This window comes from Oncorhynchus gorbuscha, linkage group LG02 (assembly GCF_021184085.1).
Source record: "Oncorhynchus gorbuscha isolate QuinsamMale2020 ecotype Even-year linkage group LG02, OgorEven_v1.0, whole genome shotgun sequence".
NCBI lineage: Eukaryota > Metazoa > Chordata > Actinopteri > Salmoniformes > Salmonidae > Oncorhynchus > Oncorhynchus gorbuscha.
The window spans coordinates 18,266,721-18,293,435 of NC_060174.1; the positions used below are offsets into that span (position 1 = coordinate 18,266,721).

The following is a 26,715-nucleotide window of genomic DNA, read 5'->3' on the forward strand; positions in this document are numbered from 1 at the left end:
TCAGGGATGGTTAACTCTGGAAATTCCTTTAGTCTCTACTGATTTAGGTAAATCAGCTTTTAGTGTTCTTGTTCCACAAATAAGGCGCAATCTTCAAAATGTTCTTAAATGTGAAGTTTTGGTGTCTCTAGGGTAATTCAGAAAGCTGACTGAGGACCTTATTACTGATGAATGTGTTTTTGTTTGCTTGCGTTTTGTATTTATATTTATGTGTATTTTCTGTAATTTGTTTAATTCAGGCTGATCTGTAAAAGAGACATTGGTCTCAGTCTTACTCCCTGATAAAAATTAAGTTAAAAAATAATGTATATTGCCTCTAAAATATTTGTAAACCGTCTATACATGTCTCAATTTTAGTTTTGAAATGTTGGGTTATATTGCTTTATTCTACACCTAAAAATGTATTCCCCTATCTTTTTCTGTTATTATTATGTAGTAGTTTTTTAAAAATTATTATAATAATTTAGTTTTATATAATGTAGAAAAGTCTGTATACATACAAGACGTACACAACTAGACAATGATAACATATGCTAGGGGATACAACAAACTGCAGATTATACAAAGACCTTAAAAGAAGCACACATTGATTGCTTTAACAGCTTTCTTATTAGAAGAATGTTGAATGGTCTTAATGTACTGCTCGAATTCCTTATAGAAAACACAGAATTGTTTTTTTTATTAGTGAATTTACATTTATGAATATGACATTTTACCATTAGCACAATTAGATTTATGAGGGAGAATTGTTTTTTAAATCTTTATTGTGGTTAAGGAAACCGAACAGCACATTCTCCCATTAAAAAAAGTAAACAAGAATATTAACAATTATAAAACTGTGAATATCTTTCCATAATTGTTTTACATGTAGACAATGCCAAGATAAATGCGAAACTGTTTTTAGATGATCAACACAAAAAGTGTAATCAATGTTAATGTATTTTTTGAGTTTCTTCAGGTAATCATTCGCAGGGTAATACTTATGGATCATTCTGAAAGATACCATTATTATGTAGTAGTAATCGACCTTGTGTAACACTGTACGTGTCATACTCCTGGCCAATCAACTTCATTTGTGTACCAAAATAGCGGTAGAATTGACGGTGTTGCAACCAATGAGACAGGAAACCGGTTTCTGTAACCTCTGTCATAATCCTCCTTTAGCCAATAAACGTCCATCAGTGGGCGTGCAGCCTGTAGATTTTATCTCCAATTACATACACATGAGCTACACGCACACAGTTTACGTCAATGCGGTACCGAAAATACTTATTTGGTACATATACACTGATAAATAGGAATATTCTCTTTCATGCGAAAGGTGAGCCTATTACATTATTGTCCTGGGATGCCTCTCTTTCGGCTAAATTACCTAATTTAGTCCTTAATACTGCGTAGGCTGCTTTATCCCAAACACGTTAGCATCACTTTGGGAGAAGAGCATGTACAATTGTTATATTCTGTCCATTTTTGTAGCTATGTTAACGTGTAAAACCAGTCTTATTTTAATGTTACATAATTATTTGTCTGCTTTTATAGTTTTTTTAACAAACATTTTTGCTGACTTGTTTGAATGAATGACACTGGTATATAGCCCTGTAAATGATTACATTTAATTTAGTTATAATTTGATTAATTAAGACCTTGGAATTGAATTCATTAGTAATGAACGTGTTAGCCTACATTTGCGTGATCGCTGTGTAGCATTGCCTGGTATGGCATGTTGTTGACATACCTTCTTTCTCAGGTGTGTAGCCCAAATTGTGTGAAATGTTGAGAATACTTTCAAAATATGTTGTCATCCATTGTCAAACATTTAGTAATGTCTCTCTTATTCATTTTAGGGTGCAGTATTTTAATTTGAGCCCAGGTCAGTTAATATTCTCTATGGGGGTAGACCAGGTTGGTTTAAGTAGGCCTATTTGTCTTCCGACCTCTTGTCAAATCAAATTTAAAATCAAATTTATTTAGAAAGCCTTTCTTACATCAGCTGATATCTCAACGTGCTGTACGGAAACCCAGCCTAAAACCCCAAACCTCAAGCAATGCACGGTGGCTAGGAAAAGCTTCCTAGAAAGGCCAGAACCTAGGAAGAACCCTAGAGAGGAACCAGGCTATGAGGGGTGGCCAGTCCTCTTCTGGCTGTGCCGGGTGGAGATTATAACAGAACATTGCCAAGATGTTTTAATGTTCATAGATGACCAGCAGGGTCAAATAATAATAATCACAGTGGTTGTCGAGGGTGCAACAGGTCAGCACTTCAGGAGTAAATGTCAGTTGGCTTTTCATAGCCGGTCATTCAGAGTATCTCTACCGCTCCTCCTGTCTCTAGAGAGTTGAAAACAGCAGGTCTGAGACAGGTAGGTGAACAGGTCAGAGTTCAATAGAGTATCTATCTCTACTAGTGTCATTCATCCAGGCCCCATCTGGGTTCTCAATTGAATTGTGTTTGATATAGTCAATTCCTTGTCTGACATCAGCCTTACCATTTTGATCTGGTTGTTGTGGAGGTGTTTAAAGAAAAGGAACTTATTGAGCATGTATTGTATTAATTTATTATGATAGTGAGCATGTTATAAAGGTTTACTGCGGATAATGTGCATTGTTGTACACAGATTAATGCACACATAATAGCTTTGCACTAGGGATAGGCCTATGAAATATGAGTGAGGGGAATTTGCAAGTGAAATCACACTTGTTTGCTGGTGAATTCATTTAGATGACATAATGCTGTTTATAAACAAATGATAAGACGTGGAAGCATTTGTTGAGCAAAAGTTAATTTAGAAATCTCAGAATCACGTAAACCAATTGGGATAATGAGGATTGCAGGATCAACCTAGGGGGAGTCCTGAGCAGATTAATGTTCTCTCCTCTGTGACATAATAGCATAGTACCCTCATCTTCATGCTATTTCATTGTTTTTATTAAATATTTATCCCGCATTAGATGACATTACTCAAAGTTTTCCAACTGAAGCTACACTGCATCTGTGAAGTACAGATGTTTGTTAAAAGAGAATGTTTATTGTCTGGATTAAGCTGGCCTGTCGTGATCTCAGTGTCTTAAGACTCCCTGTGAGGATGTGGGACTTACAGGACAGTGTGCTCCCGTCTGCACCTGAATTAGCCATGTACTGTGGCAATAAGGAATATGTTAACATAACAAATATCCCAATTTTTCTGCTAATTTTACATTTCCAAGTGGAGGTGCTCACACTGCTGCTGTTTAGTTCATTTTCTTTGGTCAGAAAATATTTTTAGTCGAGACACAGGTGTCCAACTGCTCTCCCTCATGTTTTGTTCCTATAGTGCTGCACTATGGCTTGGTAGCACCTTGCAGCACAACATGGGGATCGGGACTCAGCTCTTGCTCCTGCTCTGGAAGAACATCACTTACCGCAGGAGGAACAAGGTGGGAACTGAACTGGCACGTGTTCAGTGGTGTAGCAGTAGTTGGCCCTACATCACATTAACAGATGAAATTAGGATATAAAGAGGCAACATATCTCTATGTACCACAATTTATAAAGAGACAGCATGTCTCAATGTACGACTTGTTATAAAGAGCAAACATGTATGTGTGTACCACTTATGTAAAGCCAACATGTCTCTATGTACCACTTCTGATTCTAATGTTCCTATTGACCATGTCCCCTTTAAAAATCATGAATGAAATTGATATCCATGATGTAACCTCACAAATTAATTAGGCCTTTTTGACCATTAAGCTACAGATGCAATCTGTTGTCTTAAGACTCCTAACATAAGGCAGGCATCAAAGGCAGTGGTAGCTACTAGCCACTATTAGCCTAATGTGTGTGATGATGTAATCCCTCCCTCCAGGTCCAGTTGATTATCGAGCTGGTCTGGCCTCTGTTCCTCTTCCTCATCCTCATCTCAGTGCGTCACTCTCACCCTCCCTACAAACAGAGCCAATGTGAGTGCCCATCAGTCAGTCTACTCTTGTGTTGACAGTGTTGCTCTCGTGTCGACTGCCTACCAGCTCTGCTGTAACACACAGGTTAAGCTCTCCCTCCCTGCCTCAGAAATTTCCAGCCAACCATATAAGCTGATTAGCTAGGTGAGAGTGATTCTGGGTGCCGCCAGACTTTTTCCAGCCTGTTCTGCTCTTGATCGTCGTCTTGCTTATTTGTGGACTCTTGTCATGCAGTGGGTCAATTTCAGTCATAACATTGTATGTATTTTAGCTCAATCTCAGTGTTTACATTTGTCCATGGCTCACATCATGACTGGTTGCCTCTCACATGAATCCTATCAGTCTTGAGACACCAGCAAAAACGGGCTTTAAATGTATCTATTTGACCTAGGTAGTTTGTGTATGTATTGATATGTAGGCTGCGTGTGCCTTTTTAAAAATTGTTTTTTATTTAGTTCTGTCTTTGAGCTGTTATTGTCTATTTTGTTTTGTGTGGACCCCAGGAAGAGTAGCTGCTGCTTTTGCAACAGCTAATGGGGATCCTAATAAAATAGCAAATAAATGTATCTGCATGTCCAGCCCTTATATTTAGCCTCACAATGAACTGCTTTACCCTTTTCTTTTCAGGACAAACAGGGCACCAAGTAGAACACAACAACATTTGACATAAACAGTTGCATTCATGAGCTTTATTGACAAATGTCAATAAAAATAAGGTTAGGCAAAGCAAAAACCTGATAAAATGAATGTATATGAAAGCTGTAAGTAAAGAAATTGTTTTCTCAGTGGGAAATTAATATCCAACTAGTCAGTGACAACTGTGGTGAATGTGAAAGCAGCTATGTGCGATTCTGATCGTCTGTAGTTCAAACACACAATGTTTAAAAGGGGTTTGAAGGTGGGACTCATTGGATTAACCATGTTCTGACAGACATCTCAGAGATGAGGCCAATCTTACTGTGTTGAAAGGAGTGTGATTATTACACACATCAAAATCTATCGCAGGAACTGGGCAACAGTTCAACAGTGTTTTGCATGTCTCAGGTCAATCCCACAGCTAACGTGTGTGTGTTTGTGTAATTCCAGGTCATTTCCCCAACAAGGCACTTCCCTCAGCAGGCACTCTGCCATGGGTTCAGGGGATCATCTGCAACATCAACAACCCCTGTTTCCACAACCCCACTCAGGGGGAGACCCCAGGGCGGGTGGGCAACTTTGACAACTCCATGTGGGTGTACTGCAGTGTATTTGTGTGTGGCCAAAGTACTTAATTGGTGGTTGTTGAACATCAGGGATTTGGGCCAGTTCTGTTTCAATGTGTTCTGATAAAAGTGTTCTAAACCAGATTATGTGATACAATTAAAGTAAATGATTTAGGGCATGTGTTGGAACCAGAACATTTCAACATGTTTATTTTTTTATTTAAACTGAATTGGAGTTGACTTCCAACCCTACTGCATGCCACTGAGTTTGTATAAAAACCAATCCATAAATCAGTTTTTATCTCACCCCAAGTGTTTTTTTTTCCTCCTGCAGACTCTCTCGACTCTTAGTGGACTCTCAGACAATCCTGTCCTACAGTGGCAACCAGACAGCCTTCTCTGGATTTCAGGACCTTCTAGATACTATACGGAGACTTGGAGAGAGGCCAGGAGCCTGGCCAAGTATGTGGCTGTCTTGAGACTGAATACAGATCAGAGCATTGTAGTCCGCAAATTCTCTTTGTGGATTGTCTCAAACAGGAGAAAACAATGAAGTGTCAAGTGTCTGTCTGTCTGCTATTTTGTTGTCCTGTTATGTCCTGATTCATGTTTTTGTTTGCGTTATAGATCTTCCTGTGGGAGAATACCTGCGAGCCAATCAGACTTTCTCCAACTTTCTCCTGACCAATGGCAGCCTGTCTCCCTCTGCCCTCGACCAGCTGTTCAGGGCTCGCCTGAACTTTCAGGTGGTAAGCACTGCAGTAAACCACACGTTGACTCCCAGTCAGGATAAAAGTATCTCATGAGTTCAACCAAGGTAGTATATGTACAGAAAAACCCGAATTGAATCAGCTGTGAACATAAACCTGACTATATACACGCCAACTTACATTATTTAGCAGGCAGTCCAGAGCAACTTACAGTAGTGAGTGTATACAATTTCATAATGGTCCCTCATGGAAATCAAACCTACAACCCTGAAGTTGCAAGCGCCATTCTCAACCTACTGAGCCACATGGGACCACTTGTTTTACATCTGTGTCTTTGGGTATCTTCTTGACCTCATGTATCTCTCTGGACAAGAGGAATACCTACAGTATGTAAGAATGCTGTTCATTGGCTATAGCTCAGCCTTCAACACCATAGTACCCTCCAAGCTCATCATCAAGCTCGGGGACCTGGGTCTGATCCCCGCCCTGTGCAACTTGGTCCTAGACTTCCTGACGGGCCGCCCCCAGGTGGTGAAGGTAGGAAACAAAACCTCCCCTTCGCTGATCCTCAACACAGGGGCCCCACAAGGGTGCATACTCAACCCCCTCCTGTACTCCCTGTTCACCCACGACTGCGTAGCCACACGCCTCCAACTCAATCATAAAATGTTCTGACGACACAACCGTAGTAGGCCTGATTACCAACAATGACGAGGCAGCCTACAGGGAGGAGGTGAGGGCCCTGGCGGAGTGGTGCCAGGAAAATAACCTCTCCCTCAACGTCAGCAAAATGAAGGAGCTGATCGTGGACTTCAGGTAACCGCAGAGGGAGCACACCTCTATCCACATCGATGGGACCGCAGTGTAGAAGGTGGAAAGCTTCAAGTTACTTGGCGTACACATCACTGACGATCTGAAATGGTCCACCCACACAGACAGTGTGGTGAAGAAGGCGCAACAGCGCCTCTTCAACCTCAGGATACTGAAGAAATTTGGATTGGCCCTGAAGACCCTCACAAACTTTTACAAATGCACAATTGAGAGCATCCTGTCGGGCTGTATCGCCGCCAGGTACGGCAACTGCATCGCCCGCAACCGCGAGCTCTCCAGAGGATGGTGCGGTCTGCACAACGCATCACCAGGGGCACGCTGCCTGCCGTCCAGGACACCTACAGGACCCGATGTCACAGAAAGGCCAAAAAGATCATCAAGGACATCAACCACTGGAGCCACTGCCTGTTCACCCCGCTATCATCCAGAAGGCGAGGTCAGTACAGGTGAATCAAAGCTGGGACCGAGAGACTGATAAACAGCTTCTATCTCAAGGCCATCAGACTGTTAAATAGCCATCACTAACCGGCTACCACCTGGTTACTCAACCTCCCACCTTAGAGGCTGCTACCCTATGTAGACATGGAATCACTGGCCACCTTAATAATGGAACACTAGTCACTTTAATAATGTTTGCATATTTACTCATTTCACATGTATCTACTGTATTTTAGTCAATGCCTCTCCCGACATTTCTCGTTCTAATATTATATATATTAATTAAATTAATATAATAATTCCATTATTCCATTATTTTTCTTTTACGTTTGTGTGTATTTTTGTGAACTGTTACATTTGAGATATATATTACTACATTCATGGAGCTATGAACACAGCATTTCGCTACACCCGCATTAACATCTGCTAAATATGTGTATGTGACCAATACAATTTGATTTGATTTGTAGGTGTCTCTGGCAGGCACTGGGGTGATGCTGAAGGACATTGTGTGCAATGCCACTGTGCTGAGCCAGTTCCTCACTGTAGATCAAGAGGATTCTATGGCAGAGCTGCAGAGCCAGCTCTGTGCCATCCCAGCCGACACCCTGCAGCAAGCAGAGCAGCTCTTCCTCTCCCAGCTGGACTTCAGCAAGTTCTTCACGGTCAGTTGAGGTCGCACACTCTCTGTCCGTGTTCATGTTGTGAAAGGAAAAATAGATTGCTGTTTTCCTATCGAAGTGCATGTAAATTAACTTGATGTACAAAAATATTCAGCCACTCTTGGAGGAAAATGTATTTTTCTATGCTATAACAATGGGTCACATAGTATGTCTGCTTGCTCTTTTATAGATGAATTCTACCTGACAACAGGTGCTTTCTATTGTCTTCCAAGAATCAAGTACTGTATGCATGAAGTTAACGAATTAACTGTGTCATGTTCTTAGCTGTCAACAAGCTAAGAGCATTTGTCTATCAACCTTCCAAAATACTATTTGGTTACAGGGACTACATTAAAGTGCTTACTAAATATGCACTCAATTCACAGTAGCAGTGGAAAATAATAGTCTGGCCTATATAATCCACTGAATTCTATAAGAAATGTGGAGTAAATTGCTTGTTCAGTTTGGCCATTTACTTTTGGATTAGATTATTATATGAGCGGACCCTCTGCAATTATGTGGCTTTAATTAGAAATGTTTAGGTGAGCTCAATTAATTTGTATTGGGGAATACAACTGTTTGAGGGTTTTTAGAAAGCTAATTTACTATAGCTTTTGTGCTAATGTAGCATTATACTCTTAACACTAACATAGAATATCATTGCACACAATAGAATCTCCAATCTTTAGAGTCTCTAGATGTGGACAACAGATCGAGCTAAATCCTAAATCCTTTCCTTCCTCAGAGAGACAGACTGAGGGCCAACGCCGGTGACCTCCGGGTCATCAGTCAAGCGGTCACCTCCGTGTCCAAGGAGTTGGCAGTACTCATGGATGACGTAAGAATACCATCTTCTATTATTTTTTATATCTCTTAGGTAAATGAGAATGAGATATTTCTGTAATTAGCCATTCAAGCTTGAATACCTGCCTTGATAGCTTTGTGACACTGCCTAAAACACATTTTCACTCAGTAGTAGCAAAACTATACTTCACACCTGCCTGCAGGAAAATCCATTAATGTTGCATCTCTCCTCTTTCTTCGCTCTCTCCTTTCTTTTTCCTCTTCTCTCTTACTTGCTCTTTTTTCCCGCTAGCTGTCCTCTCTTGCTAGCTTTAGGGAGTTGAACTCGGAGCTGCGTCTGCTCTCACCAGAGAACCGTTCGACCCTGCCACGGGAGAGCTTCAGGGCCTTCTCCAGGATTATGTGTGGCCACCCTGAGGTGGGTGGCGAGAGGATCCCTTCACTCAACTGGTACGAGGACAATGACATCAAGTCGTTCCTGGGCAAGAACGGCACCGAGGACAACGACATGGAAAAGGACAATGTCACCAGTGAGAGAGAGATTTCAATGTTCACTTGATATCTATAGGGTTTGTGTGATAGCATTAGCTAATACTAATGCAAATCAAAACTAGCATAACTGTAGATCATTTTGGATGAAAGGGGATTTGATAATTAGATTGACATGTGTTTTCTTCCTTTTGGATGGTGGATGAATTGATGTACGTTCAAAAGGTGTATTGTTTAGAATAAGTGGTGAGCTGATGAGCCGACAACCTACCTAACATGGGTGTTGTGTTGGTTCTCCCAGCCCCGTACTGTAAAAGCTTGATCCAGAGCCTGGAGTCCAACCCACTGTCTCGCATCGTGTGGAGAGGTATCAAGCCCCTGTTCATTGGCAAACTGCTGTACACACCGGACACCCCTGCCGTACGCGACGTCATGAAAGAGGTACATCAAGCCTCTGTTGTCTTTTCACACTCATTCCATTCGCTCTGTATTTATTGTTTATCCAATTTTTCTCTTTGCTTTGTAACAACAACAAAAAAATCATGAAATATTTTCGGTTTTCTTCTATGATCCCGGTCTTCACTCGTAGGTGAACAAGACCTTCAAGGACCTGCAGGTCCTAGAGGAGCTGAATGGTGCCTGGATGGAGGTAGCACCTGGTATCAAGACCTACATGGAGAGTAGTGTGGAGATACAGCTGCTGCAGGTACTGCACACATTAAAAATGCCAACAAACCTGGGAACGTCTTGATTAAGAATATGTCATCGTGAATACTGTGTGGCTATAGCTATGACATCTCAACCAAAGTGCATGGTCACTATTATTGTATGTTGTGTATATGAAGAGCCTACTGTAAACATTGCTTAAGTGCCAAGTAGTCCATACCATAGTACCCAGCAAGCCAGAACTTCTAGAAATTAGAGCCTCCCTGGTGAGAGTGGTACTATTTCTAGTCTGGCCTCCTCATTTGGCAGCTTTGGCCAACCGTGTCACTTCCTCTGTGTGACAGGATCTGCTGAGGCGACCGGAGGTGGCCGTGTTGGTTAATCTGCAGCTGGAGAACACTTCCTGGACAGCCAAGCGCATTGCCCGCTTCCTGTCCACACCCAAAGAACCCAGGAAAGAAGGAGCGCCCCTTACCTGGCTGGACGTGTACTCCGACCTGAACAACACCATCACCACTCTGGCTCAAGTTACCCAGGTAGCTACCCCTCCTCCTACTCAACCATCTATGCTGCATATTGTAGATTGGTGATCACCAACCCTGGTTCTGAAGAGCTTGTCAAGGCCATGATTAGTGTAACTTTTACTTAACCGTTAATTAGTCTAATTAGTTTAGTTGTTCTACCACTGAATTAAAGTCCTCATTGGCATTGTCTGAGTTAGCTTCACTACAGTTGTGGTTTCAAATCAAATTGTATTTGTCACAATCACATGGTTAGCAGATGTTAATGTGAGTGTAGCGAAATGCTTCAAATCAAATTTTATTTGTCACATGGTTAACAGTGTAGCGAAATGCTTGTTTGTGCTTCTAGTTCCGACAATGCAGTAATAACCAATGAGTAATCTAACCTAACAATTCCACAACTACTACCTTATACACAAGTGTAAATGGATAAAGAATATGTACATAAAGAGATATGAATGAGTGATGGTACAGAACGGCATAGGCAAGATGCAGTAGATGGTATCGAGTACAGGATGAGTAATGTAGAGTATGTAACCATTATATTAAGTGGCATTGGTTAAAGTGGCTAGTGATACATTGTTTACATTTTACATTATTAAAGTGGCTAGAGATTTGAGTCAGTATGTTGGCAGCAGCCACTCAATGTTAGTGGTGGCTGTTTAACAGTCTGATGGCCTTGAGACTGAAAAACAGCTTCTGTCTCTCGGTCCCTGCTTTGATGCATCTGTGCTGACCTCGCCTTCTGGATGATAGCGGGGTGAACAAGCAGTGGCTCGGGTGGTTGTTGTCCTTGATGATCTTACTGGTGGTGTAGGTGTCCTGGACGGCAGGTAGTTTGCCCCCGGTGATGCATTTCAGCCATTGTGTATGTACTTATTACAGCGTGTATAACTTCACCCATTCCCTCACATTGAGTTACATTGTTTTGTACTGTAACGTTATTCATGTCCTTTTTTATCCTTCAGTGTTTCTCCCTGAACAAGCTGGAGGGTGCTGCCACAGAGGGACAGATGATTGACAGGGCCTTGGAGCTGCTGGAGGAGAGAGAGTTCTGGGCTGGGATAGTGTTCCTCCTTCCCAACACGTCTTTACCCGGTCTGCCCCCTCATGTCACCTACAAGATCCGCATGGACATCGACGATGTTGCACGCACCAACAAGATCAAGGACAGGTAAACTCACTCAGGGGAATGTTTGATATGAACAGTGCTATTGGTTGTATTTTGCGTCATCAAATCAAACTAGATTTGTCACATGCCGAATATTTCACCTTACAGTGAAATGCTTACTTACAAGCGCTTAACCAATAAGTGTGAAGTAAAAAATAAAAGTATGAAATAATTAAAGAACAGCAGTAAAATAACAGTAGCGAGGCTGTATACAGGGGCTACCTGTACAGAGTCAATGTGTGGGGGCGAGGTAATTATGGTAATATGTACATGTAGGTAGAGTTGAAGTGACTGCATAGATAATAAACAGAGTTGCAGCAGTTTAAAAGAGTGGGGGGGGCAATGCAAATAGTCTGGGGGGGGGCAATGCAAATAGTCTGGGTAGTCATTTGATTAGCTGTTCAGGAGTCTTATGGACCTAGACTTGGCGCTTCTGTGCCATTTACTGTGCGGTAGCAGAGAGAAGTCTATGACTAGGATGGCTGGAGTCTTTGACAATTTGTAGGGCCTTCCTCTAACACCGCCTGGTATAGAGGTCCTGGATGGCAGGAAGCTTGGCCCCAGTGATGTACCGGGCGGTGATCCGTTCCCGGGTCGTCTCCATTCCCAGGTGCGCCCCCAAAAAATGAGTGTGGGCCAGCTAAAGAACAGTTTTGACTGTTCATCAGCAGCAACAACACCCCTCAAAGTTCCCCCTGTTCATGCGTCTTCTGATACAACAGGTTCTTTTTTTATTTGTAAATAGTGACATCGCTAGTCACTTTTCCCCAGAAGAACTGGCCATCCACCGTTATCACTTGGGACGCGGTGGCTTTCAAGTTCGGATCCTCCCACTGGGCGGTCCCGAACTGTCCTTTCGGGGCTCAGGGCAGGTGTGTCGGCAGGTCCCTCAAAATCGAGGAGGAGCATGGGCTCCTCTGGTTGTTCACTAGGTAACGTTGGTTCCGTTGCCCCCTCAGAATCCGACTCCGGGTCCGTAGACACGGGGTTGGCAACCGCTTGCTTCCGGGCCATGCATGCAAAGGTCCGTCCCCGCTCTCATCGGTCGCACTCTTTTTTTTGCTTTTCTTCCCCAGTTGCTTTTCTTCCCCAGCTCGTGCCTCCACGGTGCCGCAAACAGAGGATAATCTCGTCCCACGAGGAGGGGTACCGGCTACTTGGGTACGGCACCTCCCACCATCTGGCAGCTCACCATTGTGGCATCACGATGGTGCACTGCTCAGTTAAATACCGCTTGGTGTCACCGTGGACACAGGAGACAGACCACGGTCGTTCGGATGGTCCAGCAGTCGCGCTTGTACGAGCGTTGCTATACGCCCAGAATCCAACAGAATGTGGCTGTTATGACCGTTGACTTTCAACGGGACCATGGGTGCTGGTGGTTCGCTGTGGGCCCAACTGGAGGTGATGTAGTTTATTGCGTGGCCCGTTGATGGCATCGACTCCTCTTGAACTGGCAATTTCATGCGAGGTGTTCCCGGGCGCCACACTCAAACACCTCCTTTAGTCTTTATCCACCTGGGGTCGTCGGCGGAGGTTTGACTCTCCAACCGGCTGTCTCTCCGCGGGTCTGCAGTCCTTTACCCTGGCTGACTGTCGAATTGGGGAGTAATAGTGGTGGGGTCCCCTTTGACGGTTCCCGGCCTCTGCCTGCACCCCCTTCAGCAGGGCCTCAGTATTGTGGTGCTTCTCCATGGCTCCCAAGAGGTCCGAGGTCTGGGGCGTGCGTAGGCTCACCGCCCTCTTCATGTTGTAAGGTAGCACCCGATCCATGACCACTTTGTCGATAACGGGGAGGGTGGCTATGTCGGTTAGGAGTCATGCTCTGGTGATGTGCAGTAGGTTGCTCATCTGGGCACGGGGGGGAAGCGTCGGTCACGAACCTCCAGTTGTGGACCAGTTGGGCCTTACGTGCCAGGCTGTACCCGTAGCGGCTGAGTACTTCACTCTTGAGACAGTCATAGTTAGCCGCCTGTTCGGTGTTGAGGTCATAATACGAGTTTTGGGCGTCTCCGGACAGGAACGGGGCCATGGGCCATCCATCCCGGAGTGCTGTCTGTTCGAAAGTGCAGAGGTAGGTCTCGACATCATCATCCTCCGCTTGATTAAGAACTGATTAGGATGAGATTCGGTCTGTGTTTCTCCTCGCAGCTTCCTGACTTCCTCCAGCAGGTAGACGCTGTTCTTCCAGCGTTCGTTCCTGAATGTCCTGTTGTGCTTGTTGGCCCGAGCGAACTCATCCATGCTGATACTGTGTAAACCTCAACCTTGGTCTGACCACGTTGTCAGACTTGCCCGTATTCTCCACCACTTGTGGCAGACCAGGGGTTTGATGAAGATGTTTACACAGATCAGACACAAGTGTGAATCCTTAGTTTCATTGGTGTTTATTTAAAACGATAAAGGAAAAAGGAACAAAAAGAAACCGGTCTTCTCCAGAAGACTTCTTCCAGGTTACTGCCTTCTGGGTTCCGGAGAATTTTGTCTCCTCTGGGGTGGAACACAGAGCCCCTCGATTCTAGCAGACCGTGGGGACGTCTGTCCGGTAGCACTCTCACTACCTCCAACACTCCCATATGCTGCCCTCCTGGCTGCTTTAAGGGCCTCGTAGGGCTGGTGAGCCTCACCCGGGCCCAGCAGCGGACCCCTTCAATGATATGCGCTCCATCTGGGGGGGCTTTGTGTAGGTACAGGACCTGGTGGAGAGAGCTGTGGCCCGTGTGCTGAGTGGTGTGGAGCAGTCCACTGGCCTCTACATCCAGCAGATGCCCTACCCCTGCTGAGCCTCACCAGCCTCAATCAGCCCCAATTAGTACTAGCCGGGGGACCCGACGAAACCTGGCACCTCAAGCAAAGGGAGCCACTGCCGCGTGATGCAGACTCCATCTGTCACTAGGCCTCGACGAGTTTCCACCTGGTGACTTGTCCGCGGTACGCCACAGATGATGATTTTTAAAAGTTTTTACCCGACTTTTAGCCCACTTCTTTTGAGTTGAGTTGCTGATACAAAGAACAAGGGCTGGTAACCCTGGCTAGCTCTGTTGCCCCCTGCCTAACATAATTGTGGGTACATTATCACCTGATAGACTTCCACTATTGTTTTAGATACAATCATGGTGCTGCTGCATTACAATACCAATATATTGTTCATGAGAATGTCCCCCCCCCCCCCCAGGTTCTGGGACCCAGGCCCAGCAGCGGACCCCTTCAGTGACATGCGCTACATCTGGGGGGGCTTTGTGTACGTACAGGACCTGGTGGAGAGAGCTGTGGCCCGTGTGCTGAGTGGTGTGGAGCAGTCCACTGGCCTCTACATCCAGCAGATGCCCTACCCCTGCTACGTGGATGACGTGTGAGTAGGACTTTAAGTCATATTTGGGTAGGATCTCTGGAAAATTATTTTGACATTTAAAAACCTCAACCTCCTTATCAACTTTTTTTCGCCACCTATCCTCCTCTCGCTCTTAACTTTTCCTTTTTTTCATGCTCTATGAAACGTTTTCATATACTATCTATTACTCACTCATACTCCTCCAGTTTCCTACGCGTGCTGAACCGCTCGCTGCCCCTGTTCATGACGCTGGCTTGGATCTACTCGGTGGCCATGATCATCAAGGGCGTGGTGTACGAAAAGGAGGCACGGCTCAAGGAGACCATGAGGATCATGGGGCTTGGTACAGGCCAGCTGTGGGTCAGCTGGTTCATCAGCAGCCTGGTGCCCTTCCTGGTCAGCGCCGGCCTCCTCATTGCTCTGCTCAAGGCATGTGGTCTAATATCAATCAATCAATCAAATGTATTTCTAAAACCCTTCTTACATCACCCGATGTCACAAAGTGCTGTACAGAAACCCAGTCTAAAACAGCAAGCAATGCATGTGTAGAAGCACGGTGATTAGGAAAAACTCCTAGAGGAACCAGGCTATGAGGGGTGGCCAGTCCTCTTCTGGCTGTGCCGGGGGGAGATTATAACAGAACATGGCCAAGATGTTCAAATGTTCATAGATGACCAGCAGGGTCAAATAATAATAATCACAGTGGTTATTGAGGGTACAACAGGTCAGCACTTCAGGAGTAAATGTCAGTTGGCTTTTCATAGCCGGTCATTCAGAGTATCTCTACCGCTCCTGCTGTCTCTAGAGAGTTGAAAACAGCAGGTATGAGACAGGTAGGTGAACAGGTCAGGGTTCCATAGCCGCAGGCGGAACAGTTGAAACTGGAGCAGCAGCACGGCCAGGTGGACTGGGGACAGCAAGGAGTCATCAGGCCAGGTAGTCCTGAGGCATGTTCCTAGAGCTCAGGTCCTCCGAGAAAGAGAGAGCATACTTGCATTCACACAGGACACTGGATAAGACAGGAGAAAGACTCCAGATAGGAACACCAAAATGTACAGTTGATTTGTCAGAGGACAAACCACCCACAGAGACAAACTGTTATCTTTCTGACAGATAAGATCTAAATCAGGCCAGAACTTGTCCATGTAGACCAATTTGGGTTTCCAATCTCTCCAAAGGAATGTGGTGATCGGTGGTATCAAAAGCAGCACTAAGGTCTAGGAGCACGAGGACAGATGCAGAGCCTTGGTCTGACACCATTAAAAGGTCATTTACCACCTTCACAAGTGCAGTCTCAGTGCTATGATGGGGTCTAAAACCAGACTGAAGCGTTTCGTATACATTGTTTGTTTTCAGGAAGGCAGTGAGTTGCTACGCAACAGCTTTTTCTAACATTTTTGAGCGGATTGAGAGATTCTATATAGGCCGATAGTTTTTTATATTTTCTGGGTCAAGGTTTGGCTTTTTCAAGAGAGGCTTTATTACTGCCACTTTTAGTGAGTTTGGTACACATCCGGTAGATAGAGCCATTCATTATGTTCAACATAGGAGGGCCAAGCACAGGAAGCAGCTCTTTCAGTAGTTTAGTTGGAATAGGGTCCAGTATGCAGCTTGAAGGTTGAGGCCATGATTATTTTCATCAATGTGCCAAGAGATATAGTACTAAAACACTTGAGTGTCTTCCTTGATCCTAGGTCCAGGCAGAATTGTGCAGACTCAGGACAGCTGAGCTTTGGAGGAATACGCAGATTTAAATGATGATGATTATTTCGTCAAAGAAGTTCATGAATTTATCACTGCTGAAGTGAAAGCCATCCTCTCTTCGGGAATGCTGCTTTTTAGTTAACTTTGCAACATTATCAACATTTTGGGGGGAATTGTTCTTATTTTCCTCTAATAAGTTGGAAAAATAGAATGATAGAGCAGCAGTGAGGGCTCTTCGATACTGCACGGTACTGTCTTTCCAAGCTAGTCGGAAGACTTCCAGTTTTGCGTAGCGCCATTTCCGTTCCAATTATCTGGAAGCTTGCTTCAGGGCTCGGGTATTTTCTGTTTACCAGGGAGCTAGTTTCTTATGATAAATGTTTGTTGTTTTTAGGGGTGCGACTGCATCTAGGGTATTGCGCAAGGTTAAGTGAGTTCCTCAGTTAGGTGGTTAACTGATTTTTATTTATTCTTTCTTCTCTAGAGGGTGGATCAGCTTAATATTGCGGAAAGAATGTTGCTTCCAATGTAATTGTCTGCATAATTTCCAATCCCCCATATTTTTGGGGTAAATATATATATATCCATACAGGCATATATCTCAAATCAAATTTATTTATATAGCCCTTCGTACATCAGCTGATATCTCAAAGTGTTGTACAGAAACCCAGCCTAAAACCCCAAACAGCAAGCAATGCAGGTGTAGAAGCACGGTGGCTAGGAAAAACTCCTTAGAATGGCCAAAACCTAGGAAGAAACCTAGAGAGGAACCAGGCTATGTGGGGTGGCCAGTCCTCTTCTGGCTGTGCCGGGTGGAGATTATAACAGAACATGGCCAAGATGTTCAAATGTTCATAAATGACCAGCATGGTCGAATAATAATAAGGCAGAACAGTTGAAACTGGAGCAGCAGCATGGCCAGGTAGACTGGGGACAGCAAGGAGTCATCATGTCAGGTAGTCCTGGGGCATGGTCCTAGGGCTCAGGTCCTCCGATAGAGAGAGAGAGGAAGAAAGAGAGAATTAGAGAGAGCATATGTGGGGTGGCTAGTCCTCTTCTGGCCGAGCCAGAAAAAAATTGTCATTTTAATCCATAGAGACGTGAAGGCGAAGCTCGTTGGATGTTGATGTCTTCTTAGTCCCACCCTTCAGCTCCACTCAACACCTCCCATCTGTCTCTCAACATCAACCATTTCGGATTTCTACTTGCCATATATTTTTCAACTGTGCGCCGACAGAGATGGCCGCCTCGCTTCGCGTTCCTAGGAAACTATGCAGTTTTTTGTTTTTTTTACGTGTTATTTCTTACATTGGTACCCCAGGTCATCTTAGGTTTCATTACATACAGTCGAGAAGAACTACTGAACATAAGAGCAGCGTCAACTCACCATCAGTACGACCAAGAATATGACTTTCGCGAAGTGGACCCTGTGTTCTGCCTTTCACCCAGGACAACGGAATGGATCCCAGCCGACGACCCCAAAAAACGACTTCGAAAAAGGGGAAAACGAAGCGGTCTTCTGGTCAGACTCCGGAGACGGGCACATCGTGCACCACTCCCTAGCATTCTCCTCGCCAATGTCCAGTCTCTTGACAACAAGGTTGATGAAATCCGAGCAAGGGTAGTATTCCAGAGGGACATCAGAGACTGTAACGTTCTTTGCTTCACGGAAACATGGCTCACTGGAGAGACGCTATCAGAGACGGTGCAGCCATCTGGTTTCTCCACGCATCGCGCCGACAGAAACAAACATCTTTCTGGTAAGAAGAGGGGCGGGGGCGTATGCTTTATGGTTAACGGGACGTGGTGTGGCCAAAACAACATACAGGAACTCAAGTCCTTCTGTTCACCTGATTTAGAATTCCTCACAATCAAATGTAGACCGCATTATCTACCAAGGGAATTCTCTTCGATTATAATCACAGCCGTATATATTCTCCCCCAAGCAGACACATCGATGGCTCTGAACAAACTTTATTTGACTCTTTGCAAACTGGAATCAATATATCCGGAGGCTGCATTCATTGTAGCTGGGGATTTTAACAAGGCTAATCTGAAAACAAGACTCCCTAAATTGTATCAGCATATCGATTGCGCAACCAGGGCGGGAAAAACCTTGGATCATTGCTATTCCAACTTCCGTGACGCATGTAAGGCCCTGCCCCGCCCTCCTTTCGGAAAAGCTGACCACGACTCCATTTTGTTGATCCCTGCCTACAGACAGAAACTAAAACAAGAAGCTCCCGCTCTGAGGTCTGTTCAACGCTGGTCCGACCAATCTGATTCCACACTCTAAGACCGCTTCCATCACGTGGACTGGGATATGTTCTGTATTGCGTCAGAAGACAACATTGACGAATACGCTGATTCGGTGTGCGAGTTCATTACAACGTGCGTTGAAGATGTCATTCCCATAGCAATGATTAAAACATTCCCAAACCAGAAACCGTGGATTGATGGCAGCATTTGCGTGAAACTGAAAGCGCGAACCACTGCTTTTAATCAGGGCAAGGTGACTGGAAACATGACCGAATACAAACAGTGTAACTATTCCCTCCGCAAGGCAATCAAACAAGCTAAGCGTCAGTATAGAGACAAAGTAGAATCTCAATTCAACGGCTCAGACACAAGAGGTATGTGGCAGGGTCTACAGTCAACTAAAACATGCGACTAAAACATGCAACTAAAACATGCGGACTCTCCTTCAATGCAGCCGACGTGAGGAAAACATTTAAACGTGTCAACCCTCGCGAGGCTGCAGGCCCAGACGGCATCCCCAGCCGCGCCCTCAAAGCATGCGCAGACCAGCTGGCTGGTGTGTTTACGGACATATTCAATCAATCCCTATCCCAGTCTGTTGTTCCCACATGCTTCAAGAGGGCCACCATTGTTCCTGTTCCCAAGAAAGCTAAGGTAACTGAGCTAAACGACTACCGCCCCGTAGCACTCACTTCCGTCATCATGAAGTGCTTTGCGAGACTAGTCAAGGACCATATCACCTCCACCCTACCTGACACCCTAGACCCACTCCAATTTGCTTACCGCCCAAATAGGTCCACAGACGATGCAATCTCAACCACACTGCACACTGCCCTAACCCATCTGGACAAGAGGAATACCTATGTGAGAATGCTGTTCATCGACTACAGCTCGGCATTTAACACCATAGTGCCCTCCAAGCTCGTCATCAAGCTCGAGACCCTGGGTCTCGACCCCGCCCTGTGAAACTGGGTTCTGGACTTCCTGACGGGCCGCCCCCAGGTGGTGAGGGTAGGCAACAACATCTCCACCCCGCTGATCCTCAACACTGGGGCCCCACAAGGGTGCGTTCTGAGCCCTCTCCTGTACTCCCTGTTCACCCACGACTGCGTGGCCACGCACGCCTCCAACTCAATCATCAAGTTTGCGGACGACACAACAGTGGTAGGCTTGATTACCAACAACGACGAGACGGCCTACAGGGAGGAGGTGAGGGCCCTCGGAGTGTGGTGTCAGGAAAATAACCTCACACTCAACGTCAACAAAACTAAGGAGATGAATGTGGACTTCAGGAAACAGCAGAGGGAACACCCCCCTATCCACATCGATGGAACAGTAGTGGAGAGGGTTGTAAGTTTTAAGTTCCTCGGCGTACACATCACAGACAAACTGAATTGGTCCACCCACACAGACAGCATCGTGAAGAAGGCGCAGCAGCGTCTCTTCAACCCCAGGAGGCTGATGAAATTCGGCTTGTCACCAAAAGCACTCACAAACTTCTACAGATGCACAATCGAGAGCATCCTGTCGGGCTGTATCACCGCCTGGTACGGCAACTGCTCCGCCCACAACTGTAAGGCTCTCCAGAGGGTAGTGAGGTCTGCACAACGCATCACCGGGGGCAAACTACCTGCCCTCCAGGACACCTACACCACCCGATGTCACAGGAAGGCCATAAAGATCATCAAGGACAGCAACCACCCGAGCCACTGCCTGTTCACCCCGCTATCATCCAGAAGCCGGTCAGTACAGGTGCATCAAAGCTGGGACCGAGAGACTGAAAAACAGCTTCTATCTCAAGGCCATCAGACTGTTAAACAGCCACCACTAACATTGAGTGGCTGCTGCCAACACACTGACTCAACTCCAGCCACTTTAATAATGGGAATTGATGGGAAATTATGTAAAATATATCACTAGCCACTTTAAACAATGCTACCTAATATAATGTTTACATACCCTATATTATTAATCTCATATGTATACATATATACTGTACTCTATATCATCTACTGCATCCTTATGTAATACATGTATCACTAGCCACTTAAACTATGCCACTTTGTTTACATACTCATCTCATATTTATATACTGCACTCAAATCCATCTACTGTATCTTGCCTATGCCGCTCTGTACCATCACTCATTCATATATCTTTATGTACATATTCTTTATCCCCTTACACTTGTGTCTATAAGGTAGTAGTTTTGGAATTGTTAGCTAGATTACTTGTTGGTTATTACTGCATTGTCGGAACTAGAAACACAAGCATTTCGCTACACTCGCACTAACATCTGCTAACCATGTGTATGTGACAAATAAGAGAGGCCTTGGAGAGACATTTGCAGCTAACATTTCGATGGCAATAATAAACAGATATGCCGATAGTGGACAACCTTGTTTTACTCCTCTAGATAGTTTAAAACTTTCTGAGATTTAGCCATTTTTATTATTTTACACCTAGGGTTACTATACATAACCTTAACCCAGTTTATAAGAGATTCCCCAAAATTGAAATATTCTAGGCATTTATATATAAACTCCAGTTGTACTTTATCAAAAGACTTTTCAAAATCAGCTATGAAAACCAGGCCTGGTGTCCCCGATATTTCATAGTGTTCTATTGTTTCCAGTACTTGTCTTATATTATCTCCAATGTATTGTCCATGTAAAAAAAACCTGTCTGATTAGGATGAATAATATCAGACAATACTTTTTTAATTCTGTGTGCCAAGCATTTTGCTAGGATTTTTGCATCACAACACTGAAGTGTAACTGATTGTTGTACTCTGATGTCCTTGGGTAGGTGGAGGGAGTCTGGAAGGGCATCTAGGAATCTTTGGGTTGTCCAAGAATTTGATGATCCTTGGTTGGAGTCTGAGCAGATTATTTGTTGCAATTGCAAACATAATAAAATGGTGGTCCGATAGTCCAGGATTATGAGGAAAAACATTAAGACCCACAACATTTGTTCCACGGGACAAAACTAGGTCCAGAGTATGACTGTGGCAGTGAGTAGGTCTGGAGACATGTTGGACAAAACCCACTGAATCGATGATGGCCCCCGAAAGCCTTTTGGAGTGGGTCTGTGGACTTTTCCATGTGAATATTAAAGTCACCAAAAATGTGAATATTATCTGCCATGACTACAAGGTCCGATAGGAATTCAGGGAACTCAGTGAGGAACGCTGTATATGGATCAGCAGGCCTGTATAAGGTATCACAATCTCTTTCAATAATGGCAGGAATGGAGGAGGTCTTTATTCCAGTGAGATTGCTAAGGCAAACACCACAATGTATAGTTTTGCCCAACCTAGATCGAGGCATAGACACAGTCTCAATGGGGATAGCTGAGCTGACTACACTGACTGCTAGTGGCAGACTCCACTATGCTGGCAGGCTGGCTAACAGCCTGCTGCCTGGCCTGCACCCTATTTCATTGTGGAGCTAGAGGAGTTAGAGCCCTGTCTGTGTTTGTAGATGAGAGCACCCTTCCAGCTTGGATGGTGTCCGTCACTCCTCAACAGGCCAGGCTTGGTCTTGTTTGTGGGTGAGTCCCAGAAAGGCCCAATTATCTACAAATTCTATATTTTGGGAGGGGCAGAAAACAGTTTTCAACCAGCGATAGCCTTGTGTTGATAATTTAGTCACTTGTTTATTTTGCCCGGGACCATGCACAGCTTGGTTTTTTGCTTTAGATGCTATCAAGCGAATAATCAAGCCATTTTGTATCTGCAGTCTTTTGGCAGGACTGAAAAGTATTCACATCACAGCTACGCAGTTGTCCTAAAATAATGCCCTGGATTAATGACTGGGTTCATTACAGCACTCTGTATAGTTTTGAGGCATTGCATTAGGGAATTAGGGACACACTAAGATGTAGTACTAAGACAATGAAACATCATAGAGGTGTATAACTGTTGTCTCACCCTACTCATCTCTTCCTGTATTGTGTTGTTCTCTTCCTCCAGTGGGGGGACATCCTGCCCTACAGCAACCCGGCTGTGGTGTTCTTCTTCCTGACGGCCTTCGCTACGGCCACCATCATGCAGTGTTTCCTCATCAGCGCCTTCTTCTCCCGGGCCAACCTGGCAGCCGCCTGCGGAGGCCTCATCTACTTCGCCCTCTACCTGCCCTATGTGCTGTGTGTGGCCTGGAGAGACCACCTCACCACCACACACCGTGTCCTAGCAGTGAGTCTTTATAATACACATTCTCACCACCACACACCGTGTCCTAGCAGTGAGTCATCATGTTACACATTCTCTTTGTTGTGTTTTGTTAAGGTTTGCGTGAGTCGTTTTTGTTTATAAGGAAGAATGATTATGGTACTGTATTAAACCCATTACTTGCTGCTGATAAGTCACTCTTTTGAATGAGGTTTGGAATCTCAATGGTATCACCTGTATAAATATATGAAATGAACCCATCCAATCTGGTAATACTACAGTATACAATGAGATTCTCATCTCTCCCAACAGAGCCTGTTTTCTCCTGTGGCCTTTGGCTTTGGCTGTGAGTATTTCTCCCAGTACGAGGAACAAGGAGTGGGCATCCAGTGGTTCAACCTTAACTCCAGCCCCATGGAGGGAGACACCTACAATTTCACCACTTCCATAATCATGTTGCATATCGATGCATGCATCTATGCTCTGGCCACCTGGTACATTGAAGCTGTTTTCCCAGGTAAGGTACATTAATGCTGTTTTGCCAGGTATGGTACGTTGAAACTGTTTTCCCAGGTAAGGAAATTAATGGTTTAAGTTATTTTTATCTGCTCTATGGTTTCATGCCATTTTGTATAGAAGTGCATATTAAAATGCAGTTATATGTTCATTATAATATGTAATGCCAGGGCATCCTTTGCAGATAGTAAAACTGCACTTATACTGTTATACACATGTTGTTGGGATCTTTTGTCCAGGTGAATATGGGGTCCCCAGGCCATGGAACTTCGTGTTCAGTTTGAACTATTGGGGAGGAATTCCTCTAGAGGCCGGCATGCCCATCCCTCCGGCTCCCAGAGGACAGGGAGGAGGTAAGAAAAACACACACACACTACATATGATGTAAAAAAACGGACACCGTTTCATGGTCCTGAGGTTCCCTCTCTGTACCTGTCTCAGATCGCATCGAAGCCGACCCCTCTCACCTCGTACTCGGTGTGGCCATCCGCAACCTGGTCAAAATCTACAAACAAGGTGCCAAGCTGGCGGTCAACCACCTCAATCTCAAGTTCTATGAAGGGCAGATCACCTCTTTCCTTGGGCACAACGGTGCTGGCAAAACAACCACCATGTAAGGGCTGTGCTTTAAGAACCATTGAATCAATATAGAATGTTTTAAAATGAAGTACAACAGCCAACACCACCATGTAAACCTGCACCTACATTACAGACACATATCAATGAATGTGGTGCTTGTACAGTAGGTGTTTTGTATTGCTTATGAATGTGGTACATACTGTCGCCCTAATCGAGGGCCATTGTACTGCTTATGTATTGCTTATGAATGTGCTTTGAAGCTCTAATGTAGGGTTCTAACTTATAATCGGTGATGTAGTAGTTAAAGAATAAATGGGTAAACTCTGCCGTTCGTGGTGAGTCATTTCTATACTTTCGATGCATTTTTCAGCAAAAGGTGGGTAAGTGTTGTTTACATGTGTTTACCCTCCACTGGTTATAATGCATAATACGCAGTTCATTTCCATTGACAGGTCTATCCTGACGGGTCTGTTTCCCCCCACGGCTGGGACTGTGTACATTAAGGGCATGGACATCCGCACTGACATGGACATCATCAGGAAAACCTTGGGAGTGTGTCCTCAGCACAATGTCCTTTTTGACATGTAAGCCCCTGCTGCAGGTAGCCTTGTGGTTAGAGCGTTGGGCCTGTAACCGAAAGGTTGCAGGATCGAATCCCCGAGTTGACAAGTTAAAAATCTGTCGTTCTCCCCCTGAGCAAGGCAGTTAACCCACTGTTCGCCGGGCGCTGAAGATGTGGATGTCGATTAAGACAGCCCCCCGCACCTCTCTGATTCAGAGGGGTAGGGTTAAATGTGGAAGACACATTTCAGTTGAAGGCATTCAGTTATACAACTGACTAGTTATCCCCTTTTCGCTAATATTTCTACTCTATATCTCATGAATACATGTCATTAAGTAATTTATCCTATTTCATTATATTGTAGTGCATACCATGTGACTCCATTTATCTGTAGTGCTTGTTTTCGATCTTCCAACATAACTCGGTTTTTCGGATGACTGCCTTGCCTGGTTCACCAATTACTTTGCAGACAGAGTTCAGTGTGTCAAATCGGAGGGCATGCTGTCCGGTCCTCTGGCAGTCTCTATGGGGGTGCCACAGGGTTCAATTCTCGGGCCGACTCTTTTCTCTGTATATATCAATGATGTTGCTCTTGCTGCGGGCGATTCCCTGATCCACCTCTACGCAGACGACACCATTCTATATACTTTCGGCCCGTCATTGGACACTGTGCTATCTAACCTCCAAACGAGCTTCAATGCCATACAGCACTCCTTCCGTGGCCTCCAACTGCTCTTAAACGCGAGTAAAACCAAATGCATGCTTTTCAACCGATCGCTGCCTGCACCCGCATGCCCGACTAGCATCACCACCCTGGATGGTTCCGACCTTGAATATGTGGACATCTATAAGTACCTAGGTGTCTGGCTAGACTGCAACTCTCCTTCCAGACTCACATCAAACATCTCCAATCGAAAATCAAATCAAGAGTCGGCTTTCTATTCCGCAACAAAGCCTCCTTCACTCACGCCACCAAGCTTACCCTAGTAAAACTGACTATCCTACCGATCCTCGACTTCGGCGATGTCATCTACAAAATGGCTTCCAACACTCTACTCAGCAAACTGGATGCAGTCTATCACAGAGCCATCCGTTTTGTCACTAAAGCACCTTATAACACCCACCACTGCGACTTGTATGCTCTAGTCGGCTGGCCCTCACTACATATTCGTCGCCAGACCCACTGGCTCCAGGTCATCTACAAGTCCATGCTAGGTAAAGCTCCGCCTTATCTCAGTTCACTGGTCACGATGGCAACACCCATCCGTAGCACGCGCTCCAGCAGGTGTATCTCACTGATCATCCCTAAAGCCAACACCTCATTTGGCCGCCTTTCGTTCCAGTACTCTGCTGCCTGTGACTGGAACGAACTGCAAAAATCGCTGAAGTTGGAGACTTTTATCTCCCTCACCAACTTCAAACATCAGCTATCCGAGCAGCTAACCGATCGCTGCAGCTGTACATAGTCTATTGGTAAATAGCCTACCCATTTTCACCTACCTCATTCCCATACTGTTTTTATACTGTTTTTTATTAATTTACTTTTCTGTTCTTTTGCACACCAATATCTCTACCTGTACATGACCATCTGATCATTTATCACTCCAGTGTTAATCTGCAAAATTGTATTATTCGCCTACCTCCTCATGCCTTTTGCACACATTGTATATAGACTGCCCATTTTTTTCTACTGCGTTATTGACTTGTTAATTGTTTACTCCATGTGTAACTCTGTGTTGTCTGTTCACACTGCTATGCTTTATCTTGGCCAGGTCACAGTTGCAAATGAGAACTTGTTCTCAACTAGCCTACCTGGTTAAATAAAGGTGAAATAAAAAAATAAAAAAATAAATGAATTAATTGGTAATGTTAAAGCTGCAATATTGAACTTTTTGGACATGTTGAGTAATGTGAGTTATAGATCTGTAATTCTCATTGAAAGAAAGTCTAAGAATCAGTAGATATGTTCTATGTGTGCTATTTCTATGCTTCCCGTTCTTACGTTTAGTTTTTGCGTCTTTAGCTTTGTTTTGTACACCAGCTGAAAATACAATAATTTTGGTTATTGAAAATATATTTCAGAGGTTTAGATGGTCCAGTGATTATTGTTTTGTAACATAAATTGAAATTAGGGCGGACTATTCGAATTTTAGAAATCAG

The 26,715-nt window shown here is 44.6% G+C and overlaps 1 protein-coding gene across 2 annotated transcripts in view; it reads left to right on the forward strand.

Moving 5' to 3' along the window:
- The first annotated feature begins 1,216 nt into the window (after nucleotides 1–1,216).
- The window catches only part of abca7 (ATP-binding cassette, sub-family A (ABC1), member 7), a 55,898-nt gene continuing 30,399 nt past the window's right edge, over nucleotides 1,217–26,715 (forward strand). For both annotated transcript variants that reach the window (XM_046303291.1, XM_046303300.1), the window contains exons 1-20: nucleotides 1,217–1,321; nucleotides 3,312–3,414; nucleotides 3,846–3,939; nucleotides 5,026–5,167; nucleotides 5,476–5,603; nucleotides 5,769–5,890; nucleotides 7,591–7,785; nucleotides 8,528–8,620; nucleotides 8,879–9,116; nucleotides 9,377–9,516; nucleotides 9,665–9,781; nucleotides 10,086–10,277; nucleotides 11,231–11,436; nucleotides 14,609–14,785; nucleotides 14,971–15,193; nucleotides 22,701–22,922; nucleotides 23,211–23,415; nucleotides 23,654–23,767; nucleotides 23,856–24,027; nucleotides 24,446–24,577. In XM_046303291.1, coding sequence (XP_046159247.1) covers nucleotides 3,349–3,414; nucleotides 3,846–3,939; nucleotides 5,026–5,167; nucleotides 5,476–5,603; nucleotides 5,769–5,890; nucleotides 7,591–7,785; nucleotides 8,528–8,620; nucleotides 8,879–9,116; nucleotides 9,377–9,516; nucleotides 9,665–9,781; nucleotides 10,086–10,277; nucleotides 11,231–11,436; nucleotides 14,609–14,785; nucleotides 14,971–15,193; nucleotides 22,701–22,922; nucleotides 23,211–23,415; nucleotides 23,654–23,767; nucleotides 23,856–24,027; nucleotides 24,446–24,577 — 2,978 coding nt within the window. In that variant the 5' untranslated portion in view covers nucleotides 1,217–1,321; nucleotides 3,312–3,348. The remainder of the gene's footprint in view (nucleotides 1,322–3,311; nucleotides 3,415–3,845; nucleotides 3,940–5,025; nucleotides 5,168–5,475; nucleotides 5,604–5,768; nucleotides 5,891–7,590; nucleotides 7,786–8,527; nucleotides 8,621–8,878; nucleotides 9,117–9,376; nucleotides 9,517–9,664; nucleotides 9,782–10,085; nucleotides 10,278–11,230; nucleotides 11,437–14,608; nucleotides 14,786–14,970; nucleotides 15,194–22,700; nucleotides 22,923–23,210; nucleotides 23,416–23,653; nucleotides 23,768–23,855; nucleotides 24,028–24,445; nucleotides 24,578–26,715) is intronic.